The 27,219-nt window shown below is 47.3% G+C and overlaps 2 protein-coding genes across 4 annotated transcripts in view; both read left to right on the forward strand.

The window, feature by feature from the left end:
- Positions 1-21,375: 21,375 nt before the first annotated feature.
- The window catches only part of LOC135911538 (chymotrypsinogen B-like), a 799,265-nt gene continuing 793,421 nt past the window's right edge, over positions 21,376-27,219 (forward strand). For 2 of the 3 annotated variants that reach the window (XM_065443854.1, XM_065443855.1), the window contains exon 1: positions 21,376-21,615. In XM_065443854.1, coding sequence (XP_065299926.1) covers positions 21,514-21,615 — 102 coding nt within the window. In that variant the 5' untranslated portion in view covers positions 21,376-21,513. The remainder of the gene's footprint in view (positions 21,616-27,219) is intronic. The other variant, XM_065443853.1, reaches the window with a different exon arrangement.
- LOC135911541 (uncharacterized) overlaps positions 21,698-27,219 on the forward strand; it is a 95,683-nt gene continuing 90,161 nt past the window's right edge. The window contains exon 1 of the mRNA XM_070522733.1: positions 21,698-21,770. The gene's annotated coding sequence lies outside the window, so the exon portion shown is untranslated. The remainder of the gene's footprint in view (positions 21,771-27,219) is intronic.

The following is a 27,219-nucleotide window of genomic DNA, read 5'->3' on the forward strand; positions in this document are numbered from 1 at the left end:
AGGTTAACGACATGCCTAATTGCCTGCTTTATTCTAAGTACATTCTTTTTGCAGATGACTAATATCTCTAACTCTCACAATTGCGTAAGAAACCTAGTTTCAAAACTGAGTACTGACATAAACAACGTATTAAATTGGTGCAATATTAGCTAGCTCAATATAAACTCGTCTAAAACTAAATTTGTTTTATTCGCGTCTCATCAACGCTCATCCGCATTCAGTCCTCCGCTCTACCTTGGTAATAATCTTTTCGCGCACAGTGGTTCCGGCAACTATTTGGGTTATATTCTAACCTTAGGTTTTGTCCACACATAGCCAACATTAGGCAACCTACGGAATAAGGACACTTTTAGAAGCTCGGTATGTATTTAACCATAAAATACTACTCTCTGTATACTACTCATTTATCCATTCACATATGAACTGTTGCATTGCATGCTGGGGCAATACGTCTGCTACCCACTTTCAGTAATTACAAGTTTTGCAAAACCAGGCTGTTAGCATAATTACACGTAGTCCTAACCATTTCAATCCCAAACAGTTATTGCATAAAGATAGCTTTCTTACTGTAGACGAACTTACTAACTTTAATCTTGGTATGTCTTCATGCCGACAACTAGATAATGCGCAGCGCAACAGTCTTATATCTCGATCTTGTCTAACGAATACTAACCCTACTCAATTTAAACTAAACAATAATTTTATTCTTCTCGAGGTACGTCCAAATGATGGTAAGCAGAATATCCATTTTTCGTCCGTTTCCTTCTGGACATTACCTCCTACTAATAAGTCATGTAAGTCATTTCAATATAAACGAGACCTAAAAAAACATTTTATCATCTTCAATCACCTAGTTATGTCTTTTGTTTTCCTTTTCTCCCTCCCAAATGGACATTTTGGTAATACTTACGCTACAGAAATAAATGTTGGGATAGTTGGCGCATTGTGGTGTCGTCTCCCTTATGTCCTTGTTCGCTGGCGCTAAATATGCTTTCCAAGTCAGCTTACCAACACGCCCACCACCAGCAATGGTTGGTTATGTCTCGTTATTCATTTACTTTCATAACGGCGTTATAGTTAGTTCTACTTCTGTAGTTAGTCGAATGTATTAATAATTATTATATTTTTTACTTGCATGTCTGTTGCTAATTTGTATTAGTAGAGCTAAACATGAACCAACACTGTGTTTGGTATTATTTTTATTCTTTGACATTATTTGTTGTAACTGTTGTTTATATTTTTACTTATACACTATACAGGAAGGCTCATTACAGTCTTTGACTTCGGGACCTCCACCTGTACAATATTCCCTTGTACCATATCCTGTCTATTTATAAAAAAACCACATTGAATGACACTTACCAAAGAAACCACTGTGATCAAGAAATGAAAGATCACTGTCTAGTGGTAGTTTTACCCACACATGAACTTATCTAGCAGTGTAGAGAAGACCGCAAACAAATCACTTTACAGATTTAGTAGCCTTACTTCCCTTCAGATAGAGTAAAAAGTTTCCAATGAAGCAGAATACATTTACTACGCTGGTTCTCACAGTAGCTAGTGTTTTACGATTAGTTCACTCGGCTGGGAGAAGTCGCCAAGTAAGGCTACTAAAGGGGTTGAGCAACTTTTTAATGTCTGCCTACACGCTGCCAGGCACGTTCAACTAAGCAAAACAGCTACTGAAGGGCAAGCTCCACTATCTGGGCCTCAGGACTTTCTATGGCGAGCATCCTGCTGGAGCTATGCCACGCACTCAAAGGCGTTTTGGCTTTTCCTATTATCGCGGTTGAACACTGAAGCCTGCTGTGGCTACATGAACACCAGAGAGCACTCTTAACACTTGGTACCACCTCGAAGTGAAGGGGAGCTTCCACAACCAGGCGCAATGTTTGCTTTTATCAGTGCGTCCACCCTGCCTTTTGGCATGCGTCGTCAAGAAGCATTTAACGAAGTTGAATGAAGGTGACGTCTCAGGTCAGGGAACTTCAAAAAAGCCAAGGCCTGCGAGTGTTACAATCTGGACACAAAGACAGCCGTAAATTGAAGCAAATTGCTGGGAGAGTTGGAACTACCTTTTTATTTTCAGCACTGAGCAATTTGGGCAGGTACAAAAATGTCAACCGGACAAGGCCAAGAAGTGAAGTTCGCACCAAGAAGTATGTGCTGGAGTTAAAAGGAAGTACGGTTGGTGCTGTTTACAACATGTCACGGTCCTGCACCAAAAATTATGTTGGACAAACAAGCCGACGACTCAATGATTATCTCGCGAAACATGCGCAGACTCGTGACACAACATGCGGGAGCAACCTGGATAGTGATGCTGCGTAGAGCCGTGGCACACGAGACGGACACGCGTCTTTTCGGTGACCAGGTCTCGCTTGTTCTGTCAAAAGAGAGAATTGAGCTTTTGAAAGAGAGAGAGGAGAAAAGAGGGAAAAAGAGCACAAGGAGTGCGGTGCGCGGACCTAGTGCGAAAGGAATGAGTTGAATGAATTGAATTGTTGAATTTATTTCCAAAGATATACAAGTTTATGGAGGATATAACGAAAAAAAGTTACAAAAGAGCAACTTGACTAGTCCTTAAACCTCCTCGTGACAACCGCAGCAAAAACCAACACATGGAAAAAAAGATGGTAAGAGGGAAAGAGCAAAACAAAACGTTATGAATAGGGAAAATCAGACATCCACCCGTTCGTAGCAATTGCTACAAAGGACACCCATACGGGTTCCCCGAAAGAAAAGCCTCATAGTTGAAGAAAAATTCGTCCTGGTCCGGGACTCGAACCCGGGACCACCGCTATTCCGGGGCAGCCGCTCTACCATCCGAGCTAACCAGGCGGCTAGCAGATGGCAGGGCGAAGTCGAATTTGTCGACAACACGAAGCAAAGGCAAGAGCTTGACGTAGTAGTTCTGCGGAAACCCGCAAACGTCTCTCCACCTTGCGGGTTTCCGCAGAACTACTACGTCAATAAACGTTCTCATACACGTGTTCATACAGCAGATAGCAATAGAAAAAATACATTACTCAATAAGAAGAAGCCTACTTATACAGAGATTAAAGGCTAATTATTAGCCACAAAATTACCTTATCAACTTGTTTTCACTGCAAGAAAATACATCAATACCATCGTTCATTAAGTTATATAATAATTGCGGTAAAGTGTATGAAAGCTTTTGTTTTGCATAGTTGGTACGTGGGTCTGGCACAAACCAATATTCCGGAAATCTTGTCGCATAATAGCTTCTATTTCGTGTCATGTTGGCTATAGACCTGGCGTGGTTAATGTTTTTCTGGCACTCCTTACCGTATGTTAACGCTAAGCGAAAATTGGAAAGATCAGGAGCTTTAAGTATCTTTAGGTCTTTAAATAATGAATTAGTTGGAAAGTCAAATGGCACTTTGCACACAACACGAATAGCTCTCTTTTGCAGACGAAAAATACGAATAATATTAGTGGCAGATGTGCCCCAAACCAGGCAGCCGTAATTTAGGTGGCAAAAAAATAGAGTTACAGAGCAGAAGTTTTACCTTTTGTGGAATCTGTTTAATAGTGAAAAGAAGACCCGAAACGTGAGAAAGCTTGTTTGCTAAAAAATTAGTATGACAGTTCCAAGAGGTGTCATGACCAAAGAAAACACCTAGGGTTTTGATGGAATTCACGAGCATGATTTTTGATGAGCCAAGTTTATTGTTATACTTCAGGAGCGAATTCTAATTGTCGGCATGAAACAAAATTGCTTCAGTTTTTCCTGTGTTGATTTTCAACCCACTTTCGAAGACCAAGTATATATTTTTTAAGAACACAATTCGCAACTGTAAGCAATGTTACAGCATTACTTGAGGAAAACAACGCGGTTGCATCATCAGCATATAAAATAAACTTGGTGTGGAAATCTACATTAAAAATATCATTAATAAAGATATTGTTACGTGTGGAAAGACACAGACGAATGATGCTATTTACACGCGATTTACAAATTGCCATAGCACACTAGACGTACATCATTTGCTCTGGCCGTGTGGTCGGACCCACGCAAACAAAGATCAAGACTCCGCCAGGCTACAAGACGCATTACGCAGCACGGACCTGGCGGAGCAGCTCTGGGCTGTCCAGCGAGCCCACGATGCGTCCAGGGAGTTACAACTCCCGGTCCCAACGTGGGAGTAGCCCGCTCCATGGGACCTTGCGCCCCGTAGCTCGCAGGACCTTTCTATAAAGTTACTCCATCCATCCATACACTGGAGCCAGGCAGCCAGGCTGACACTCGCTCGTGCCAAGGGCACCGACCAACTTCTTCATCGTTCTCGCGGCGGCTCGTCTCGTGAGCATCGCTCCATGATAACGTAATATTACCCCCCGGCGGCAAAAGCACCCTCACGGTGCTATTAAATATCCAAGGTGCATGGAGAGTTGTAGGGCTTGAGTCCGGCAACGTGGACAACGTCACTGGTTGTCACAACGGAGGACATGGTGGGCGTGGCTAGAGCGATTTCATAGGTAACGTCGGTCACCTTGCGTATCACGCGATATGGGCCTGTGTAACAGGAAAGCAGAAAAAACGGGGAAAAGCCAGCAGTTTCGAGACGGGAAGATTTGTATGCAAAGGTAATGTAAGGTAGAGCCAGGTCCCAGTCACGGTGGTCGTCTGAAACGTATTTGGATAGCATGTCTGTAAGGGTGCGGTTCAAACGCTCAGTGAGGCCGTTCGTTTGAGGGTGGTAGAAGGTAGTAAATTTATGCTGTATTGAACAGGGACGCATGATGTCGTCAATGACTTTGGCCAAAAAAGGTGCGGCCGCGGTCTGTAAGCAATTGACGCGGAGCACCATGCATCAAAATGATATCAAGCAGGAGGAAGTCCGCAACATCAGTTGCGCAACTGGTCGGAAGTGCACGGGTTACGACGTAGCGGGTCGCGTAGTCCGCCGCGGCTGCAACCCACTTGTTTCCTGATGTGGATTCCGGAAATGGGCTGAGAAGGTCCAAGCCGACACGATGGAAGGGCTCGGCAGGGATGTCGAGCGGCTGCAGGTAACCAGCGGGGAGCTGGGAAGGCTTCTTGCGTCGTTGGCAAAGTTCACAAGCGGCGACGTCACATCGTACGGAACATGGCAAGGCCCGGCCAGAAAAAACGGCGACGTACACGGTCATAGGTTCGAGATACGCCGAGGTGTCCTGCCGTTGGTGCGTCGTGGAGCTCTTCTATAGCGGTGGAGCGGAGGTGTTTAGGTATTACAAGTAGGAACTCAGAGCCGTCTGGATGATGGTTACGACGGTAGAGAGTACCGTCGCGGAAGACGAAGAGGCGTAGAGCAGCACAATGCGTTGGCGGGCTAGTTGGTGGGAATCCATGAATACTTTGTTTAGCGCAAAACGACAGACACAAGAAAGACGACAGGACAAGGCGCTACTCTCAACTGACATCATTTTATTGCGTCACTCCTTTATAGACCGCTCAAACTAGAAGAACATGCGCAGTGAGCACCATGTGGTGGAGCCACGAACATTCGATCCCAAGAACGCACTCATGCGATAGAATCGAAAAAACCAAATTCAGCGCTGTACAAGGTTAAGGAAGGCACACTAATGCACTGTGACCCTAATGACTAAATGAAAAATGCTTCCGATAACTCTCGGGCGGTGGTGTCACGGCTCATCTTCAAAATCGTGGTATCACGAAACAGGGGTTGGCACTTGCATGTTTTACAATGCAGAGCCAAATTGGAACCTGTGCCTGTTGGTATGGATCGCTCATGTTCTCTAAGGCGCTCGTTAACACAGCGGCCTGACTGTCCTACATACACTTTGCCACATGACAAGGGAATCTTATAAACCACACCAACGCTGCAATCTACAAACTTCACGTGGTTCTTTTCACAAACAGGTTTTTTTATGCGAAGCATATTACGAGAGCTCAACCCAGCTCCTCAGGCGCGGCGGTGTCGCCTTGAATACCACGTGACACCGTGACGTCACGACAGAGGAGAAACGGTGCTCCAACTCCGGCGTCACCCCCCGCATCGGACGCGGTGAGCGTCGAGCAACGCAGCGTTCGGCGCGACAACGAAATGTGCGCCTGAGCAAGCGCCGCACGCCTGAGCCGACGCCGACGACACCGGCTTTTCTGCGACACGAGCTCTTTAACGCTGTCGCGTTAAAATAAAGGCTAGTATGCTTCGCATCCTGGGCTTAACCTTAGCTAAGGCACAGCCATTTTTTTTTCACTCTCCAGCTGATGCTGCGTAGAGCAGCATCGGCTGGAGAGTGTTCAAAACGGTGGATGAGTGCTTTGATGTAGGCGTCACGGCGTTGCTCGTCGGCTAAATGAAGCAGCTGGGATACAGAGAATACGCAAGAAGCACTGGCAGTATTGGAGGAGTCAGAGTCGTCAATCGGGTAACGCGACAAACTGTCAGCGTCTTGGTGCAGGCGGCCAGACTTGTACACCACGGAATATGAAAATTCCTGTAGCCTCATGGCCCATCGACCAAGCCGGCCTGTAGGATCTTTTAGCGATGAGAGCCAGCAGAGAGCATGATGGTCAGTGACTACGGAAAAAGGGCGACCGTAAAGGTAAGGGCGGAACATCGCCGCCGCCTAGACAACAGCAAGGCATTCCCGTTCCGCAATGGAATAGTTGGGCTCCGATGGTGCTAGAAGGCGGCTCGCATAAGCAATCACGCGATCCTTGCCACGCTGACGCTGGGCTAAAACGCCACCTACGCCATGACCGCTGGCATCTGTACGTAATTCTGTAGGGGCATCAGGGTCGAAGTGGGCGAGAATGGGTGGTGAGGTTAGAAGAGTGACGAGACGAGAGAAGGCGGCGGCTTCTGCAGTACCCCACGAGAATTGTATGCCTTTCTTCAAAATATTAGTGAGAGGCCTAGCAATTGTCGCAAAATCTCGAACAAAACGACGAGCACAGCCCTACAAGTACGAGCACAGCCCTACAAAACTTCGAACGTCTGCGGCTCTCTTCGGAACCGGAAACTCTCTGACAGCGCGAGTTTTGTCGGGATCACACCGTACTCCGGAAGCGTCAATGAGATGGCCCAGAAGAGTAATTTGTCGTAGCCAAAACGACATTTGGACGAGTTAAGTTGCAGCTTCGCTTTTCGAAATACATCAAGTATAGTTGTGAGACGCTCAAGGTGAGTGTCGAACGTTGGCGAGAAGACGATAACGTCGTCGAGGTAGCAGAGGCATGTGAACCATTTGAAACCTTGGAGCGAGGAGTCCATCATACGCTCAAAGGTGGCAGGGGCGTTGCATAATCCAAACGGCATTACTTTATATTGGTATAGGCCATCAGGTGTGATGAACGCGGTTTTTTCTCTGTCCATATTGTCAACAGCAATCTGCCAATATCCCGAACGAAGATCAATAGACGAGAAATAGCTGGAACCATGCAGGCAGTCAAGGGCGTGGTCTATACGTGGGAGCGGGTAGATGTCCTTCTTAGTAATGTTGTTCGGATGACGGTAGTCTACACAGAAGCGCCACGTGCCATCCTTCTTCACCAAAACCACAGGTGACGCCCAGGGAATCGAAGAAGGCTCAATGATGTTTTTATCGAGCATTTTGTTCACTTCATCTTGAATTAGTCGGTGTTCCGACGCAGAAACTCGATACGGTCGTCGGTGAATAGGCGCAGCATCACCAGCAAGAATCCGATGCTTGATCCGGTGCGTCTGGCCTAAACGGCTACCGTCGAGGTCGAAAATATCGTGGTAGGACGATAATACTTCGCATAGGTCTTCAGCCTGCATAGAGCACAGGTCCGTCGCAACCATTTTCTTTGTGTTGGGATCAACGCCCGAGCGTGGCGCGAGGGGCATGCTAAGCTCGCGAGAACCATCGGGCGATAATGCTTCCACGCATTGGTCGCTGAGACAATCAATGGTGGCAAGGAAAATACCTTGCGGTAGAATTTGCTTTGCGAATCCAAAGTTACAGACAGGCATGCGAGTGTGGTTCGCAGTAATTGTAAGTATACTGTGAGGCATGGTGACGTCATACTGTATTTGGATGTCGGGCAGAGGAGTGGCGTGGTACTCACCATCAGGAACTGGTGGGGAAGACAACAGTTCAAACTAGGCTGTGGACTTTGGCGGCAGGCGAAGAAAGCCGGTGGGGCGAAAGCGGCAGTGGGGTGCGTCAGAAGGTTCTGCGTGCATTGGCAACTCGAGGCGAAGGGTACTGGAAGAGCAGTCAATAAGGGCAGAATGGGCGGAGAGAAAATCGAGGCCGAGATTAAGGTCGTGGGGGCAATGAGCAGTTACGGTGAAGAGGACAGGAGTGTGGCGGCCGGCGATGCTGACACGTGCCGTACACATGCCGATGATAGGCACAGTACCGCCATCCGCAACGCGGATGACGCGTGCCGACGCTGGGGTGAGGAGCTTGTTCAGTCGTCGTCGGAAGGCAGCACTCATAATAGAAAGATGTGCTGCTGTATCGATGAGTGCCGTGACAGGATAGCCATCAACGTCAACGTCAAGAAGGTTCCGGTTAGTAGGTAACGTGATCAGAGGATTTGAGGGCAGGGTCGCCAACGCAGCTTGACCTCCAGAAGCTGCAGTGCCTAGTTTTCCGGCTGGGTGCGGGAGGCGATAGGCGGTGAAGAAAAGCGGCGGGGTTGGGGCGAACGAGACTGGTGGCGTCGAGGTGAGGGCGAGCGGCAGTAGCGAAGGTTCGGAGCAGGGGCATCAGCGGTAGTGGGTTTACGGCGGGTGGCGTAGGGTAGAGGACGTCCAAAGGTGCGGGAATAAGTGGCGGCGTAAGTCCGAGGAGGTGGTGGCCATCGGTTTTGGCATTGACGGGCGACGTGGCCGATGCGACAGCAGTGGAAGCAGATCTGCCGGTCATCATGGGTACGCCATTCGGACGGGTTGCGGCGAGATGTGGCAGCAAAGGACTGCCGGGGACGAGGGGGACCGCTAGATAACTGGGGAACGCTGGGTCGAGACGTGGAACACACGGCGTTCAGACCCATGTTCTCGAATTCCTGTCTGACGACAGCCTGAGTCATCGCAATGGTGGTTGCTGGTGGATCGGGAGGCGTCGTGGAGAAGGCTTGCGAACAGGCGGCCTCGAGTTCACCGCGAACAGTGCGGGTGACGTCGTCGCAGGTGGTGGTCTGACGCGGTCGACCCTCACATGTCGACGTAGCAGCAGTGTTGGGTAGGCGCGCAATGTGGTGTGAGATACGGCGGCTATTAGCCTGTGCAAGGCGACGGCATTCTTTTATCATGGCGTCTATAGTCGAGACGTTGCTGAAAACAAGCAAATTGAAGGCGTCGTCGGCGATGTCTTTTAGCACGTGTGCCACTTTTTCTGCTTCGGACATATTGTCGTCAGCTTTACGGCATAGAGCCAAGACGTCGAGGATGTAGGAAACGTATGACTCTGTAGATGACTGGACACGAGATGCAAGATCCTTTGGCGTGGCAGCTTTGCACCCAATGGGGCCACCGAAGAGTTCCCGTAGCTTTTCTTTGAAACTGTCTCAACTGGTTATTTTGTCATCATGCGTTTGGTGCCACACGCGTGGGGTGCCGCCGAGATAAAAGATGACATTGGCGAGCATAATCGTTGGGTCCCATCTGTTATTAGCACTGGCGTGTTCATACAGCTTGATCCAGTCGTCGACATCCTGTCCCTCCAGGCCAGAGAACACACCTGGGTCACGGTGTGGGGCAATCGCGACGATTGGAGCCGTCGGATAAGCCGAAGCCATTGCAGAGGCGGGCTCGTTACTGGGAGGTATGGTGACAAGTTCGGTGTGCCGACCACTTCGGAGTTCCGTGGTGAGGACGCGGATCGCTGACCTCCACCAGAAATGTTACGTGTGGAAAGACACAGACGAAAGATGCTATTTACACGCTATTTACACTGGAGCCAGGCAGCCAGGCTGACACTCGCTCGTGCCAAGGGTACCGACCAACTTCTTCGTCGTTCTCGTGGCGGCTCGTCTCTTGAGCATCGCTCCATGATACCGTAATAATATTAAAGAGAAGAGGGCCTAAAATGCTACCCTGCGGAACGCCAATAGAGACTGGTTTAACTTGGGATGAAATGTTATTAATTTGCACAAATTGGCATCTATGACACAGATATGCCCTAATCAAATCTAAAACGATGCCACGAATACCATAGCGATTCATTTTATGTAACAGAAGCTCGTGGTTAATGCAATCAAAGGCCTTGCTGAAGTCTATAAAAATGCCTAGAGGAAGAAGGCCTTTATCAAAATTATCTAAAATGAATTATTTTTGCTGAAGCAGGGCAAGTTGAGTAGACCTATTTTTACGAAAGGCAAACTGACAATCGGTTAAAACGTTTTTGCTTTCGAGGAAATCAGAAATGCGTTGAAAAATAATTTTTTCTAAACCTTTTGAAAATACGGGGACAATAGAAATTGGTCTATAATTTGTCAACAATTTCTTATCTCCTTTCATGAATAAAGCCAAAACTTTTGCAGTTTGCATTTCACGTGTGAATACATCGGAAGAAAAGCAGACATTGTAGACGTGCATTAATACAGGCGCAATTAAATCTAAGACGTATTTCACAGGTTTAATCTGAATATCATTGATATCACAAACGATGCTGTTATTGAGTTGACTGAACTTGCATATTATTTCAGATACGTTCGTTGTATGCAAAAAAACTGAATCGGAGCATTCAACGGATAAGTAAAGACTAGCGTTCATAGGTACACTTGAAACGCTGGTAAATTAATTGTTAAACGTGAAAGCAGTAAACAAAGTAATCAGAAAAAGGCGCTCGTCCACGACGTTCGGCACAGTGAGTCGGATCACGTATCCGTGTGCCTGGTGTCCAGCACTCACGAAGGTCCGCTGGCGGGAGGCCCGCGGGACGCCCCGCGGAGTTGTTTAGGGCTGCTGGGTGTTAGGAATGGCCGTACGGGGTGGCAACGTGCCAGCTTTCAGCCCGCTGCACGTGTTCCAAGCCCACCAGACGAGACGCCCTTCCGAGAACTGCCGATGACCGGCAGCCACGTGGCACGCGGTCAGCTCAGGAATGTGGTACGGAGCAGAGTTCCACGAAGCCCTCTGACGTCAACACCGAGAGCTGTGCGGCACTGAGAGCTGTGTGTGTGTGCAACACGAACATTTCCGTCCACGGGGCTCTCTAACGTGTTAGCCTTTGTGTGTTTAGGCTCGAACGTGTTAGCCTTTGCGTGTGTAGGCTCGAACGTGTTAGCCTTTGTGTGTGTGGGCTGTACTGCGGGGCGGCGGCAAGTTTACAATGATTGGACGAACGTTTCCGACCACTCGCACTCCACCCACGCCAAGCGATGACGTCGAACTATGACGTCAAGCGGGGGCTTATAAGCAGCGTTTGCCGACTGCTAGAGTGTGCTCGTGTCGTGCTCGTGTCGTGCTCGTCGTTGGGAGCTGAGTGCTCGATGTTATGCTGAAAATGTAGTAGTGAGCTGTGTGCTCGAATGCTGTTTGCTGAATGTTAATCTTGCGGGCTCCATATGGGAGTCGCGCTAGACTGCCAATGTATCTTGTCTTAAAATGTCAAATCCTGTAAATAAATCCTGTTAACCGAGTTCCTCATCTACGACCTTCGACTTCTTCAAATGGTGGCAGCGGCGAGGTAGTCCGACGAGTCCTACATCTGCTTGACAGCGGTAGGATCGTCCGACGAATCTGACAGGGGGTGGCGCGCAGCTCCATCGCCGCTACAGATTGGAAGCTGAAGCGGCGAACGATGCTCACAGTGCACAAGTGGCAACCCAGTGAACGCGACGAACAGCGAAGTTGCACGGCGGAGTCCCCCGGCGAGATAATTATGCACGTGTGCCTCGCCGAATGCTGGCTTGAGTGGCTCAAGCGCGATCGTATCTCGTGTCCCGTTTACGTCGACCACGAAGCTAGAAGGAAAACGCTCTAAAACGGGGAACGGTGCGAGATAGTGGGGCTGAATCGAGCCCCTCATAGGGCCGTAACGCACACAAACATGTGTGGCTGTCTGCAAGTCCGAAGTGATGTACCCTGCACGGGGTTTGTTGAAACGTGTAGGCTGCGGACGGAGGTGTCGGAACACATCGCCTGCTCGAGGCAGCACTCACAGCGCACGGCTGCCCAAACAAGCGGGTTGACAGGCTTCCGCTCACGCTTCTCGGAATTCGATCTGCCTTCAAAGAGGACCTGTCCTGCGCTACTGCGGAGCTTGTTTACGGCACGTCGCTTCGCCTGCCAGGCGACTTCTTCGAAGAAAACACCCTCACCTCCTCTCTAACATGGAGCTGCGCCGCTACAGCTGTTTTTCGCAGTTGTACACTACATTTCTGCCACTGAGGTATCCTCATGACCAATCTTCAAACCATACGCAACTTGCAGAATAGATCCCATGATGCCAGCGTGTGATGACTTAATCTGCTTCGCAAATTGAAGTTTTTAGATCAACTACAGGGGCATTCTGGATTGCGCTGCTTGGTGCATGCTTAGAAGGGAATCGAACAGGGCTACAGACGGGACGAAGGGAATATGCTGGTGTGTCGGTCGCCGTCACTTCCTACACGTAGTAGCACTGTTCGTGCCCTTTTCAATATTCATATATTTGGTCACCTGACCACGCGGTACAGCTGCATGCTAGGGCTATCATTTTACATTACTATGTTGCCTTCCAATGTCACACTGAAGTAAATAGGTCGGTGCATATTCACCTATTATAGTTAGCTCAACACTAGCTCAGAGTGAGTTACCAGTGGCTAGACTTAGTTTCCATAGAGCCCATGTATAACAGTGCTAGTGATCAGTATGCAGTGTTTTTACATGCTCATTAAGGCAACATTAGACAAAGAGTTAATTTATTGGTGCATGTTTTATCCGTTGCCTAAAATCCTGAATTCGTTGAACGAAAAAGCAGTCAAAAACACAAAGGACAAGAGGAGAAGTTCACACCACAACGACTGGACTATCAACTGAGGTTTATTAGAACCGGTATAATTCCAGCAAGGCCAGCAGAGCATGCGCAACCGCATCATCACTTATCACATAGCATGAAAAGACAAGCACCGTTTCTATCAACACCGGTCGGGTTTCGGTCGGTCCCGATAGAAACGGTGCTTGTCTTTTCATGCTATGTGATAGGTGATGATGCGGTTGCGCATGCTCTGCTGGCCTTGCTGGGACTATACCGGTTCTAATAAACCTCAGTTGATAGTCCAATCGTTGTGATGTGAACTTCTCCTCTTGTTCTTTGTGTTTTTGACTGGTTTTTTCGTTCAAGTATGTACCAACTGGCCCAGATTTCAACCCTTCTCCTGAATTCCGGCACTATTAGTGCATATAAAACACCACTCATATGAGCACATAAGTCAGGTATGAAGCAGTATCACTCTCAAGTCGACGTTCATATGCTAAACCAAGCTTGTCGCCGCCAGAGGAAAACAAATCAATTAACTTTTGGACGCATCTGCAACCATTACTCTGCTTGCATAGGCCTCGTCATTCCACCAACATTTGCAGTCATTGTCCATTTGGACTGTATACGCAAGGCCGATATAGGATAAAATGGCACAGCTTACCAAACAAATAGGACCACCCAACAGACTGCGGTGGCACAGGTACTGGATGAGTAAGGATGAGAAACTGGGTGTAAGGCGGCACACATATATCCTTCACTGGTGCAACAGCTGCAATTGAAATAATGATATGAGTTATTTTTCCACCAGCCATTCAAAGCAAAGCATTGACATTTTCATATACAATTACACTCTTGCACATATGCTTGTCACCGAGTTATTGATAGCTGCGGTATTGTTTGGTATCACCAATGGTATCGTTGAACTCATTTCTAAAAAAACGCTTCACGAACCACCTTCCGTTCAGCAAAAGAGCAGACCTTTTGCTCTCATAACTCACAATATGAATTTTAGAATAATTATTGTAGTTATGCGTATAAGCTGAAAATTAGTCTAAGCAACTAAAGACAGTCAATATTAGAACCGGGCTTCATCATCAGTGTTGACAATTTTTCTATTTGTTTGGTACTTGTTTGGAACATTTTAAACTTTTGAATGTCCATTACACACGTTTGGCCACCGATATTCTGTGTCAAGCTTACGTTACAAAATTTATTTGTCGCACGCATTTGCTTTACAATTACGGCCGCATATAGGGAGAATTTACGTGGCAATCCTACCTTCAAAAATACGTGAAATGCGGTTGTATTGCACCAGAACGTTGATCGTCAACCCGGTAGCTGTCAGAAGTAAAACCAAAACAAAACTACGCGAAACATCTGATGCAGATTGCTAGCAAGCACAATAATTCATTTTTCCTGCAGCAACCCTTAGTCGGCATCACGCGGACGCTCCCAATTGCGATCGAGCACGATTGCTCGGGATCGATCCCAATCGAAAGTGCACCATGTGACATCAGTGTTACCTAACATTGCAGGTGATGCGAGGTTACGGCAGCGAGCACGCTACACCGTCTATTCATTGTAATGTACGGCCATGCGCATCCAACATGCACTATGAGGTCTTCATACACAAGCAAACTTTCAATTCCGGACAAGCAGTCCTTCAATTCCGGGTACGAACACAGCGATTACGCACGCCATGCCAGGACACTGAGTCCTAAGCTTAAGGAAAAATAATAATGGCGAAGAATTTTACTATGATGCAATGCGTGCAACATAGTGTTGCAACAACATGATACAATGCGACGTGCTGCAACATAGTGTTACAGCACGTCGAGAGAGATTGCTAAGTGGAACACCGACTTCACTTTAGTTTGGAACGCCGAGAACATAGCACAACATAGTCGAACTAAAATGCCAACGTCATTTTATGTTTAGGTGCCACATATAGTCGCCAAAGGAGCTGCTAGAGGAGTCATGGACGCTGATATTGCCTACGCGTCTCAATGTGCTCTATATGCAATCATCACAACAAATGCTACAATATTCAACAAAGACTCACAATGTCGCGGCTTTATCAATCCTCATCGCCAAGCAAGAATGCCGTTGCGGAGTGTGCTCACACAACACAATTGAGCCTCTCACTGGCCATCGCGGTGCAATTCGCACGCGCGACATGCCAAACAACGGGAAAAGGACACCTAATCGCTCACCTGTATAGAAACCCATCGTCGATTCCTTCCCATCCTCAGAGTGAAATCCCAAATGCAACAGGTATACGAACTCCGCACACCGCCATTTGCAGCCGCTGTCCCCTTGGTACTGTTGTGACGGAGAAATGCGACCCATTGTGTAGGAGCGATGGACGGATGGATGGATGTTATGAGTGTCCTCTTTGGAGCGGGGTGGTGGTTTGCGCCACCAAGCTCTTGCTATTATACTGCCTAATGTCCTACCTAGTTTAAAAAAGAGGGAACAACACCATGAACTCCAGCAGCCAAATTTTATGGCCCCCTATTGCGAATATTGCATTTGTATGTCTCCGTTTCTTGTCGTTTCCCTATTTTTATTGCCCTAATCTTCCAATCGCCTCGTACTTATCTATATTGCGGACATGTTCACTTTTCCACTGCTCCTGCTTTCCTCAAGGACTTCAAAGAGGCCAGTGGTGCCTAAACCGGCCGCTGGGCAGACGTCATCACATTCTAGTAAAACATACTCCATCGTTTTACTGCAGCAGGCACATGCTTCTTCTTCCTTCTTATAGCTCGCTTTATAGGTTCGTCTTCTAAGGCATCCGATCTCGCTTCGAAAAGTAATGAGCTTCCCTTTGAGTATTATCAATTGTTTTTTTCCTGATTTCGCTTTTTCTTCGTAAGTAGTTACTCGTGGCAGGTTTCTTTTACATTGCCGCCACCCATGAGATTAATTCAGTTTCTCTGACTTTCCGCTTGACCTTTGTTGTTGTGTTGTCCACCCTACAGGCCGCATACTTGCTGGTAAGCTTCCTAGTTCTTTTCCTCCGCTGTGAATCAATGTTTTTCCTGTACAGATACCTGAACACTCTCCCAGCCCATTTACTTTCTTCCATATTCCTCAGCCGTTCTTCATACTCAATTTTACTGCGAGCTTCCCTCACTTCAAAACTAGTCCAGCCCATATCACCCTGCACAGCTTCATTTGTAGTCTTCCCGTGAGCGCCCAATGCGAGGCGACCCACTGACCTTTGGTTCCCGTCGAGTCCTGATTGTACCCCTGCTTTATAGCAAACAACCGCATTTCCAAAAGTAAGTACTGGAACCATTACACCTTTCCACATACCTCGGAGGACCTCGATCGTACTTATTGTATCCCTATAGCGCTCTGTGCTTCATTATGGCTGCATTTCTCTTCCCCTTTACTGTTGTGGTTTTTTCCTATGTTTCCATATATCCATTGCCGTCGTTTATCCATATACCAACGTATTTATATTCTGTTACCCGAGGTATTTCTTGGCCCCGTATCTCCACTCTCTGTTTACTGTTTTCATTGAATACCATAACACCTGATTTTATAACACTAAATTTCAAACCTAAATTGTTGCCTTCCTGTCCACAGATATTAGCCAGACGTTGCAAATCACTTTGCTTGTTAGCCAGGAACACAATGTCGCCCGAATAAAATAAACCTGTGAGTTGCTGCTCTATTACTGTACCCGCCTGTTTGTATGAGAGATTAAACCCGATATTACTTTCTTCTAGCGTCCTCTCCATCCTCACCATGTACATCATAAACAGCAGCGGGGATAAAGGGCAACCCTGCCGCAGTCCCTTGTTGATATGAATTTTCTCCTCGCTCCTCATCCCTTCCCATTCAACGCAAACGGTATTTTCTAGGTAAATCTCTCTCAAAATCTGTAGGCAATCGTTACCTAAGCCTCCCCTTTCCAGAATATCCCACAAAATGTTGCGGTCTACGTGGTCATACGCTCCTGTAATGTCTGAAAAGCCACATATAATGGTCTGCTTTCTATTCTTAATATTTCAATACGCTGTGTAAGAACAGTAAGTTATCATCCAAACGCCTATCTATCCATAAGCCATTCTGAAGTTCTCCCAAAATGCCATTATTCTCTGCTCATGCTTGAAGCGTTAATTTGATTGCCTGTAATTGTAGCCTGTATATTACCGATGTAATGGTCAGCGGTCTATACGAGGGAATTTTATCTTGCTTCCACTTACCTTTATAAGTTATATCGTTCTACTTTGTCGCCAACTGTCTGGTATTTGTGTATCTTTTAAAGATTTTCCCACTGTTTTCATCATAGCTTCCTTACTTCCTGGTCCTAGTTCATTAATCAGCCTAACGCGAACCTCGTCTAGCCCCGTGGCTGTGTGCTTAGGAATGTTATCTTCCGCTTTCTTCCAGTTGAAATTTGTCAGCACCAGCTTACCTCCGATGAAAGATGACAAGCAGCGCCACCGCTAATGCCTGTTTTACGTGTGTCTGTGTGTTTTACGATTCGCCCATGAATGATGCTCAAGCAGCGTTATCCATGGTGATATTATGTAACTGCCGGCGAGAGTAGACAGTGATTTTCTTTATATTATTTGCGTGTAGGTTTTTCCCTCTTATCATGTTCAATTGACCTCCACATGAAATTACGGATCCCTCTCCTTATTTCAAAAACAGAGCTCACGTCCGATTTTTTACGTAGAATGCCGGCATTTTTCATAAAACAGAAAGGTCATCGTAGTTTTTACTTAAGGTTTGACCGTAAACTTACAGACAATTTTTACACTATAGTACTTTTGCCGTCCTCGACGGCGCTTCCCTTCTCTTGGCATCGATTCTGTACCTCTAATGGTCCAACAGTTATCCATCGTACGCATTGGATGGCCTGGGCTCTATTTATCTGGCCTAATGTAATTCAGAATATCGGCTAACCCCATTTTCTTCGCTCTGTTCCTGCCTCTTATGGTGACGCCTAATATATTTCGTTCCATCGCGCTTTGCGCCATCCTTGTACCCGAGCTTCTTTCTCAACCTCCAAGTGTGCACATAAACTTGTGCTTTCACAGGAATGCTAAGCTACGGGTTCCTTTCTTTTGTGCGACGCCAAGCGGAAGGACGACGGCCGCCAAGTGGCACGCACCGCCGTGCAGCAAAGCTGTGCGCATCGCGGCTCCGCAAGGCATCGCCGTCCCTGCTTTCATCGCGGGCACTGTCGCACAGCATTGCTCGCGGAGTATTGCTAAAGCACTTTGCTGCGAGGTCAAGCCCGAAGGCGGACCTTTCTATAGCTTTCAATGGTTCGCCTTCCAGTTAAAATGTCAGCTTTTTGTTATGAGTAACTAAATCACTACACTACTTGAAAATCACTGTCGCAGTGATTAGCAAAATGACATGTTCATTAGCCTTCCGAGGTGTGGGCGGGCATAGGCAACGCTTATTACGCCAGCATTATTCGTAAGAGTAAATCCGAACCAATTCTGAGGCTGGTCATATCACAAGGTGACCGGCCAGTGGCAAAGAACACTTGCCATTGAATGCAGTCGTTTCGTGGGAACGATGGGAAAGTTACAGCTATGTCTACATTAGTGTGCCTTTTATTGCTATTCCATGCACCTTGTTTCTTACCCGTCTGTGCAAGATAAAAAGTTAAATTCCGGTGTTTGCGTGCCAAAAGAACTATGTGACTACAAGGCATGCCGTAGCTTAGGTTAAAGGGACCCTGAAACGATTTTGGCGATTTTCTACAAACGTACTGAGTCGTTAGAGTAGGTTCTTCTGATCATTAATTGATGTATCTAAGTGCTCTGCGTAAAGCGTGTAATTTATTATAAGGTTTTAAAAATACCCATCGCTGCCGATCGCAGCGCACTGCTCGGCGGAATTTTAAGCCGCCCCTACCCATATGATGCAAATAACCCATATTACGTCACATGGGCGAGCTATCTGATTGGCTGCCCAGGGCGAGTGGTCGATAATTTTTCCAACTTTATGGTGAACAAATGATGCTGGTAATAGTTGGAATGTTAGTTACTGTGTTTTTGTAAAAAGAAAATAACTTAAAGAGAATACACAAGAATAGTTTTTTAGTACACTTCAGCACTTCCGGCACACAGCAAGTGTCGTCTGCTTGTGTTACAACGTACTCCATTTTGACGAGAGCTCCGCGGTCAGAGTCGGTCTCAGTCTTTTCGCGAGCACTATGATTCGACTTTGTTGCCTTGTGGACTGCAAACCTAGCGACCTGCAAACCGCGAGTCCAGTATTAGGGCAAACGCAAGCGCAAGGGGACAGGGTTTGGCCGCTTGACTGAGCCGGGATGAGCCACGAGATGAGCAGAAGGGCAAATGTGAACGGTCTGCACGGTGCAGCCACCTGGTGGCACAGAGCTCAACCATACACAGTAGCAGCAACGAAGTGTATTCTTTGCTGCTGGTGTGTATTTTTCGCAGGAGTGTAATCATCAACACGTTGATTTATAAATGTTTAAAATGCTTTACACTTGGTTAGAGCAATATTAGCGCTTTGTTTGACTGGTTAAGCGCTGCGCCAGCAAGTGTCTGGACCGTGCAGACCGATCAGGCTGCTCACGTACGTCTACGCTAAAGTTCCTTCATCAGCTTGAGTTTATGCCTCCAGTCATTTGCCGAAATGACCAGCTTGCCTGTTTTTAGCGGAGTACCGGACACGTTCGGCGCTACGACAGAATGCTCGCAACGCACGCTGCTTCGATAGCTCTCGGTCGACGGCCAAGCGGCTAGCGGAGAGGTCTCGCGCGGGAGGGGGCGTGCTCCTAAACAACCGGAAGTGAGCGATGTGACGTCGCATATTGACGCTGACCCAGTGAAGGCGGAGCTTAGCGCCGCTCTCTCGGCGAGTGAGTTGAGGAGGAAAAGCATAGCTAGGGAGGAGGGTAACTTCTAATCGCTTGCAGCTCCATTAATACGTAACGCTTCACTTAAATTGTGGTGCGAATGTTCTACTTAAGCTGTACCCTACGCGCCTACAAAATTTGTCCGAACCGTTTCAGGGGCCCTTTAACTCTGGGCTCCTTAACGAGCACCGAATGCGAGGGGGCGTTTTTGCATTTCGCCCTCGTCAAAATGCGGTCGCTGACGCCGAGATTTCCTCTCGCGCCCTCGGGTTTAGGAACGCAATGCCACCACAGCCTGTGAGGGCGGCCGGTGGTTGCGTGTGCCAATGTCTATCCCTGACACTTTTTGTGTTGTATTAGGTTGCTCGTTTTAATGTCCGCATTATCAGTTAAAAACTCTGTTGACGTTCGCTGGTATCTTGAATATGCTTATGATGGTGCGATTAAAAGACAGGACAAGATGCGTTGCCAAGAAGCCCTCATTGAAACTCTCGTTCGCTGGCAGTCAGCGCGATGTAGCTTCAGAAGCATGACAACTCTATTTTCGCGTTTTAACGTCATCGCAATCATGAAGCTTACAGCAGAGGCTTCATTAAGGAAAATTGTTTATCATTCTAATTTAAAGTATATAGACAGACAGACAGACAAAGAACTTTAATATTTAAAGTATATAGGCGATTTGAGTTACAATAATTTTGTGCCGGTTTCACCCGCCGTGGTTGCTCAGTGGCTATGGTGTTGGGCTCCTGAGCACGAGGTCGCGGTATCGAATACCGGTCACGGCGGCCGCATTTCGATGGGGGCGAAAACACCCGTGTACTTAGATTTAGGTGCACGTTAAAGAACCCCATGGGGTCGAAATTTTCGGAGTCCTCCACTACGGCGTGCCTCGTAATCAGAAAGGGGTTTTGGCACGTGCCGGTTTGTGCCGGTTTCTTTCATCAAGAATGTACTTGCGGTATCTCTGATATACCATCACAATTACTTGGAACATATATTTGCGATGTGAAGCACCAGTATCCAAGAGTAAGCACAATGAAAAGCTGAAAGCGCAATCGGATAGGAAACTTATGCGGCACCGGCATCCTTAGTCGCACGAACGTGGTCGTACCAAACAGACCGAGGGCAAGAGAGCTGACGTTCGTAGTCCGTGTGCTGAATGTGTAGCTCGGCTTTTTTTGCGCAAATTTAGACAAGCGACGAAAAAAAGAAACCACTGGTCACAAAACGTGCGGGTGATTCGAAACTGTTCCGCGTGCCGCGCAAGTTGTGACGCGCGCCGCCGTCGAGCTTACACTGCGCCGCCAGAACGCCTGTCGGCGCTCGAGCGGTACTTTAATGATCAGCTGAGTTTTTTTTTTTCATTCAAGGAACTCGCGTCATTTAACTAGCTCAAGCCAAACGAACCCCGTCGTGAAAGGAAAAGGCTGCTCTACCGCTGTTGCTGCCCCGTCGCCCGAAATAAGAGCGTTAACTGGCACACTGATGCGGCAAGAATATACAAGCCAAGCTGTCGCACAGGCATCTCTCGCCAAATGAGGCAGCGCGTTCATGCACGTCAAAGCTGACAGCCTGGGCGGCGCAAAAGCGCCCGGCTGCACGCGATATGAGGCACGCCACGGCGGTCACCGCGGGCCCCCGATACTGCGCAACGCTCGGGCAGTGAAAGGAGGAAGCGCAAAAGGACCCAACCTCAGCGTCGAGCTCAGTCGTGTGATTAACGGCCTCTGCGCATGTTGCCAATGTGTGAGGGCGACGCGATGAAACGGCGTCTCCCTTCGGGGCTCCGCTGCCTGGACCACCTGCTGCTCCTCTGGGCCGTTTGCTTCTCTCAGGTGGGCCCGAATGTGACTGGCACAGTCGCAGCCTTCGGTAATTTAACCATTACGCCTGCCAGGAAAGCATAGTGCGAGAGTGAATCAGCAGCGCATGCTGGGTACAACCTCTGGTTCAGCTGTCTCCGCTTGGTGTCGCGCTTCTCCGTCTTGAGGTGATGCGTTTCAAGACCAGCATGTTTACGTATTACGGTCCTAAGCACACACTGTGTGGCAGGCGATATCATTGTTTTGTGGCGCTTGTTGTTGACAGAATCATAACCGATACGAAAGAATCACCAAGAATATATGTCAGCAATTAAATTGGTATGAATGGAAATGGCAAAGGCACCAGTTGAGAATGCAAATAGCGCAAATACTTGCTGTGTAGTTTGGAACAGCACAATAACAATTAACTGTTTGCTATAGCTTGGCAGGTTGTGGAGTTATTTTCTTTTCGGTGTTGCACGTATTGTGGAAACCTGTTTTTTCTTCTTGTTCGCTATAATATTGCGCAACAACGTGCTGCTGTGCCCATTTTTCTACATCGCTATTTTGTTCTGTCTTCACTCTCTACGATGAGTTCACTCTCTACTCACTTCACTCTCTCAGTTTCCATGAAAGACACACCCTGTATCTCGGAACCTTTGTCAGAGGTACACATTTCATTTTTTCTGCTGACTTTTAAAACAGGGCCCACGCCATCACCTTGTACATTGCAAATTCTACTAAAGGTGCCCCCCAATTTTTCAAGGTTACGATATTACTGCTGTTGTAGGCGTGCAACTTTTGAGTCACACGTATACATGCAGTGTAGGGTGTATCAAAAGTATCACAGGCACCCATATGCAGTAAACATGTACAATGCCGTTTTCAGCAATCTGCAAGCAACGAACTGCGGTCACAAGAGGTGCATGAATATACAAAAATTTCGAATGCTACTCAATTCCGTGCTTCAATGTCAATATTCAAAGCACCGAATGTTAATTGAGGTACTGTAATGCAGATAGATTTGAAATAAATAGCGCAAGCAAGAAAGCACTCGAAAAACGAAAAACATTACCGACGATTACGTTACTTCCTAATGCGAAATTTCAGCGCAGCAAATAAGCTGTTTCACCTTTTCGATAGATTGAGGCAAAGAAATCGAGCAACACATGTATGCGCTATCACAGATTTTTTTTTTATTTTTCACACGTATTCCTTTAACAAAGACTCCACTAACAGTTCTTGACAGTCATGAAGGAAGCTTTGTGGTCGGAGAAATAGACTGATATATGTTCGAATTGGTACACCAATGCTTGATTCTCAAAGACGAGATCTATACAAGTGCCTCGCGAGGTTCTCACAGCCGTGTGACGCGTTACGAGCGAGAGGAACGGGATGTTCTCCCGCATAAGTGTTAGGAAATTGCTGTTTGTCTTTATGTCAACGTTAAAGTCCCCCACTACTAACATCGGTGTGGATCGATGGACGGTTAATGCGAGTTGCAGGAAGTGCACGACGTCTTTCGTGAGTGCGGTAGGGGCGAAGTAGGCAGCTACTACCAGTAAGCCATTGGGCAACATTGCGGCGCACAGTTCGCCAACTTCATGTGACGTGCCAAACATTTCGACTGGTATTGCAGAGAGACCTGTGCGCAAGTAGATAGCGACTCCCGCCGCTCTGTTGTGGTCTCTGCGAGCACCACAGCAGTATAGGAAATCTATGCTGCCGAATTTCGGCTCGGGCGGTGCACATATACAGATCCGCCGCCACCGATCTGGCTCTCTGATTGCCACCGCACAGGGGTTGCATTGGAGGAGGAGCGAAGAAAGGAATTAAGTTCGAGCCGGCGCTTTGACAACCGGAGACTCGCAGGAAGAGGGGGGAGGGGGGCGGCGTGTACACCCAGCGGCAAACGATGGGGGCAGAAGCGCGCGCAGCAAGCGGACAACACGATAAAGGGAGGAGGGAAGAGATAGCAGCGACTGACTGATGCCGCTGACGCCGATAGTGAGTCAACCCCAGCTGCGGAGTTGGTTTCAGGGACAACGCCGCCGATGCCGACACAAACAATATGATACCCTCGCTTCCGCAGGCTACGAACCAGGTCTAGCCGTGGGAAGGTGGTCACGTATTCGTCGACGTGCCGGGGCCTACGTGAAATAACCGGCGCGTCGGCAACTGAAGAGCACCCTATCCGCCACACAAGAACAGGGGGAGGGGACCCTTTCCTCCTCTTTCTGCATGGCGGCGACGGTGTTCTATGCAGTCACGTTATCTTGACTCTCTAGCGGCGTCAGCGGCATCCAGCGGTATCAGTCGGTCGCTGCTAGCGCTGGGGTGATGAAAGGGGGGCGGAGCTGGTTACGAGGCCGACGACAACGCCGAAGACGACGCGAAACCCAGGAACGGACGCCAAAGAGCTGCGCTCTAAAACACGAACAACGGCGGGCTCATTGTTCTGGCTTTTGTCTTTGGATTGCCGAAATCAGACCCGTATAGCAAGCGTTTAAACCATTGTGGACTCAGTATTGGTTTGGGGCGATGCTGCTGCTCTATTGCTCGTAGGGGCCTGGTCCTGACGTCCTAACAATTTGATATTATCCCGAACATTATTATCATATTATTAGGGCTTATCTGTCGCATTCGATCAGGGAGCTTTCTGGTGACCTTGCTGTCGACAGCATGCACCTGTTGTTCGCGCTTCTCTCGTGAAGCTGCCGTTTTTCTGAACGTTGCGTTTAATTCCCGAACTTTAGTTTAGAAATGGTGACGAAATAGCCCCTTGAATACTGCAGTGATTGCAGCTATATAGGTGCACCACAAGTGTACAGCCTACTGGCCCAAGTTTTTGCGGTGTAAATTGCTGGATGCTTCAAAAATTGCAGAATTCAATCATCAATAAAAGAAGTATTATTCGGCAGCTATATCCATAAAGTAATCAGTTCGTATTCCACATCGTGTCATTCTCATGGGATTTCCTTTCTAATATCACTACTCCCAGGTCCCCAATTTAATTTGGGATAGAGTGCCTAAGTGGTAGAAAAATGGCGCGAAAAATCATAACAGATAACTTGATATGCGGAGAAGGCTCTCGTCGCATGTACCGGCAGAGGAAGTTACCATAAATAGCAGAACATCTGTTTGGAACACAGGCCGACAAACTATAAATCATTGCGGCACAGTGAGATTGCACAGTGAGTTCTTGCGAGATTGCACGTGCAGCAACGTGAAATTCCAGCTACTTCCAAATGCAACCTTTTGCCATAAGGCTGGTGTAGCATAAATGTAAGGCCTGTTAGAAAGCACATACGCTTCCAAAAGAGCTTCTGGGGCAAGTTTATGCTTAGATTTCCTAGGTATAACATGTGGCGCAAAATACATTTCTTGAAAAGGGAGAGGAGAAAGGAAGACAGTGAAGCACCGAACTACCAACAATTTGGCGCTTCACGGTCTTCCTTTCTTCTGTGCCTTTTCAAGAAATGTATATTGCATCACAAAGTATACCTAGGAAACATATACACTTCCTGCAGTACAGCGTGAACTTGCACGTTATTTCAATAAATAAATATAACAAATGGCAACATCGCTTAGCTCATAGAAACCACGCTAGTGGTGTGACACTCTCGCCGTTCGTATCTTAACAATGTTCATTTTCTTTGCCAAAACACAATTCCTTTAAAGACTGTTTTATTGGTGAGAGGGAGCGTGGCCTTGCCCCAGCGCTCCATGCGGCTCCCCTCCTTGCATAGCTGTGCGCGTTTTTCCCAGCGGCGGTGTCATTGGAATTAGTGCCATTCTAACGTGTTTCGTCCAAGATTGCTATGATGTCACATGACACAAGGTAAAGTACCTGCCACTGTGCTGTCATCGTCATCAACATCAGTCTGGTTACGCCCACTTCAGGGCAAATGCCTCTCCCACACTTCAACTACCCCGCTCATGTACTAATTGTGGCCATGGCCGTGCGAAATTCATCTAATCCACCCACCTAACGTTCTGCCGTCACCTGCCATGCTTCCCTTCTCTTGGAACCCAGTCCGTAACCCTTAGTGACCATCAATTATCTTCCTTCCTCATTACATGTCCTGCCCATGCCCCTTTCTTTTTCTTGATTTCGACTAAGGTCATTAATTCGCGTATGTTCCCTCACCCAATCTGCTCTTTTCTTATCCCTTAATGTTACGCCCATCATTCTTTCCATAGCTCGGTGCGTCACCCTCAATTTAAGTAGAACCCTTTTCGTAAGCCTCCAGGTTTCTGCCCCGTAGGTTAGTACTGGTAAGACACAGCTATTATACACTTTTCTCTTGAGGGATAATGGCAACCTGCTGTTCATGATCTGAGAATGCCTGCCAAACGCACCCCAGCCCATTCTTATTCTTCTGATTATTTCAGTCTCATGATTCGGATCCGCCGTCACTACCTGCCCCAAGTAGGTGTATTCCCTTACGACTTCCAGTGCCACCCTATCTATCGTAAACTGTTGTTCTCTTTTGACACTGTTCAACATTACTTTAGTTTTCTGCAGACTAATTTTTAGACCCACCCTTCTGCTTTGCCTCTTCAGGTCAGTGAGCATGCATTGCAATTGGTCTCCTGAGTTACTAAGCAAGGCAATATCATCAGCGAATCACAAGTTGCTAAGGTATTCTCCATCAACTTTTATCCCCAATTCTTCCCACTCCAGGTCTCTGAATACCTCCTGTAAACATGCTGTGAATAGCATCGGAGAGATCGTATCTCCCTGTCCGACGCCTTTCTTTATTGGGATTTTGTTGCATTCTTTGTGGAGGACTACGGTGGCTGTGGAGCCGCGATAGATATCTTTCAGTATTTTTACATACGGCTCGTCTACACCCTGATTCCGTAATGCCTCTGACTGCAGAGGTTTCGACAGAATCAAATGATTTCTCGTAATCAATGAAAGCTATATATAAGGGTTGGTTATATTCCGCACATTTCTCTTTTACCTGATTGATAGTGTGAGTATGGTTTATTGTTGAGTAGCCTTTACGGAATCCTGCCTGGTTAGGTATTACAGGGTGGCAAGTTTTTCTAGAACAATCTGCCCGCCATCCTTCAACAAATCTACCGTTACCGGATCCTCCCCAGCTGCCTTCCCACTTTGCATCGCTCCCAAGGCTTTCTTTACTTCTTCCGGTTATACTTGTGGGATGTCAAATTCCTCTTGACTATTCCCTCTTCCACAATCGTCGTGGGTGCCACCGGTACTGTATACATCTCTATAGAACTCCTCAACCACTTGAATTATCTTATGCGTATTAGTATTGATATTGCCAGTTTTGTCTCTTAACGCATACATCTGATTCTTGCCTATCCCTAATTTCTTGTTCAGTACTTTGAGGCTTTCTCCGTTTCTGAGAGCATGCTCAATTCTATCCATATTATACTTCCTTATGTCAGCTATCTTACGCTTGTTGATAAACTTGGAAATGTCTGCCAGTTCTATTCTAGCTGTAGGGTTAGAGGCTTTCATACATTGGCGTCTCTTAAGCAGATCTTTCGTCTCCTGCGATAGCTTACCGATATCCTGTCTAACGACGTTACCACAAACTTTTATTGCACACTGCATAATAATGCCCATATGGTTGTCGTTCATTGCTTCAACACTATGAT

This window comes from Dermacentor albipictus, chromosome 7, assembly GCF_038994185.2.
Source record: "Dermacentor albipictus isolate Rhodes 1998 colony chromosome 7, USDA_Dalb.pri_finalv2, whole genome shotgun sequence".
NCBI classification, from domain to species: domain Eukaryota; kingdom Metazoa; phylum Arthropoda; class Arachnida; order Ixodida; family Ixodidae; genus Dermacentor; species Dermacentor albipictus.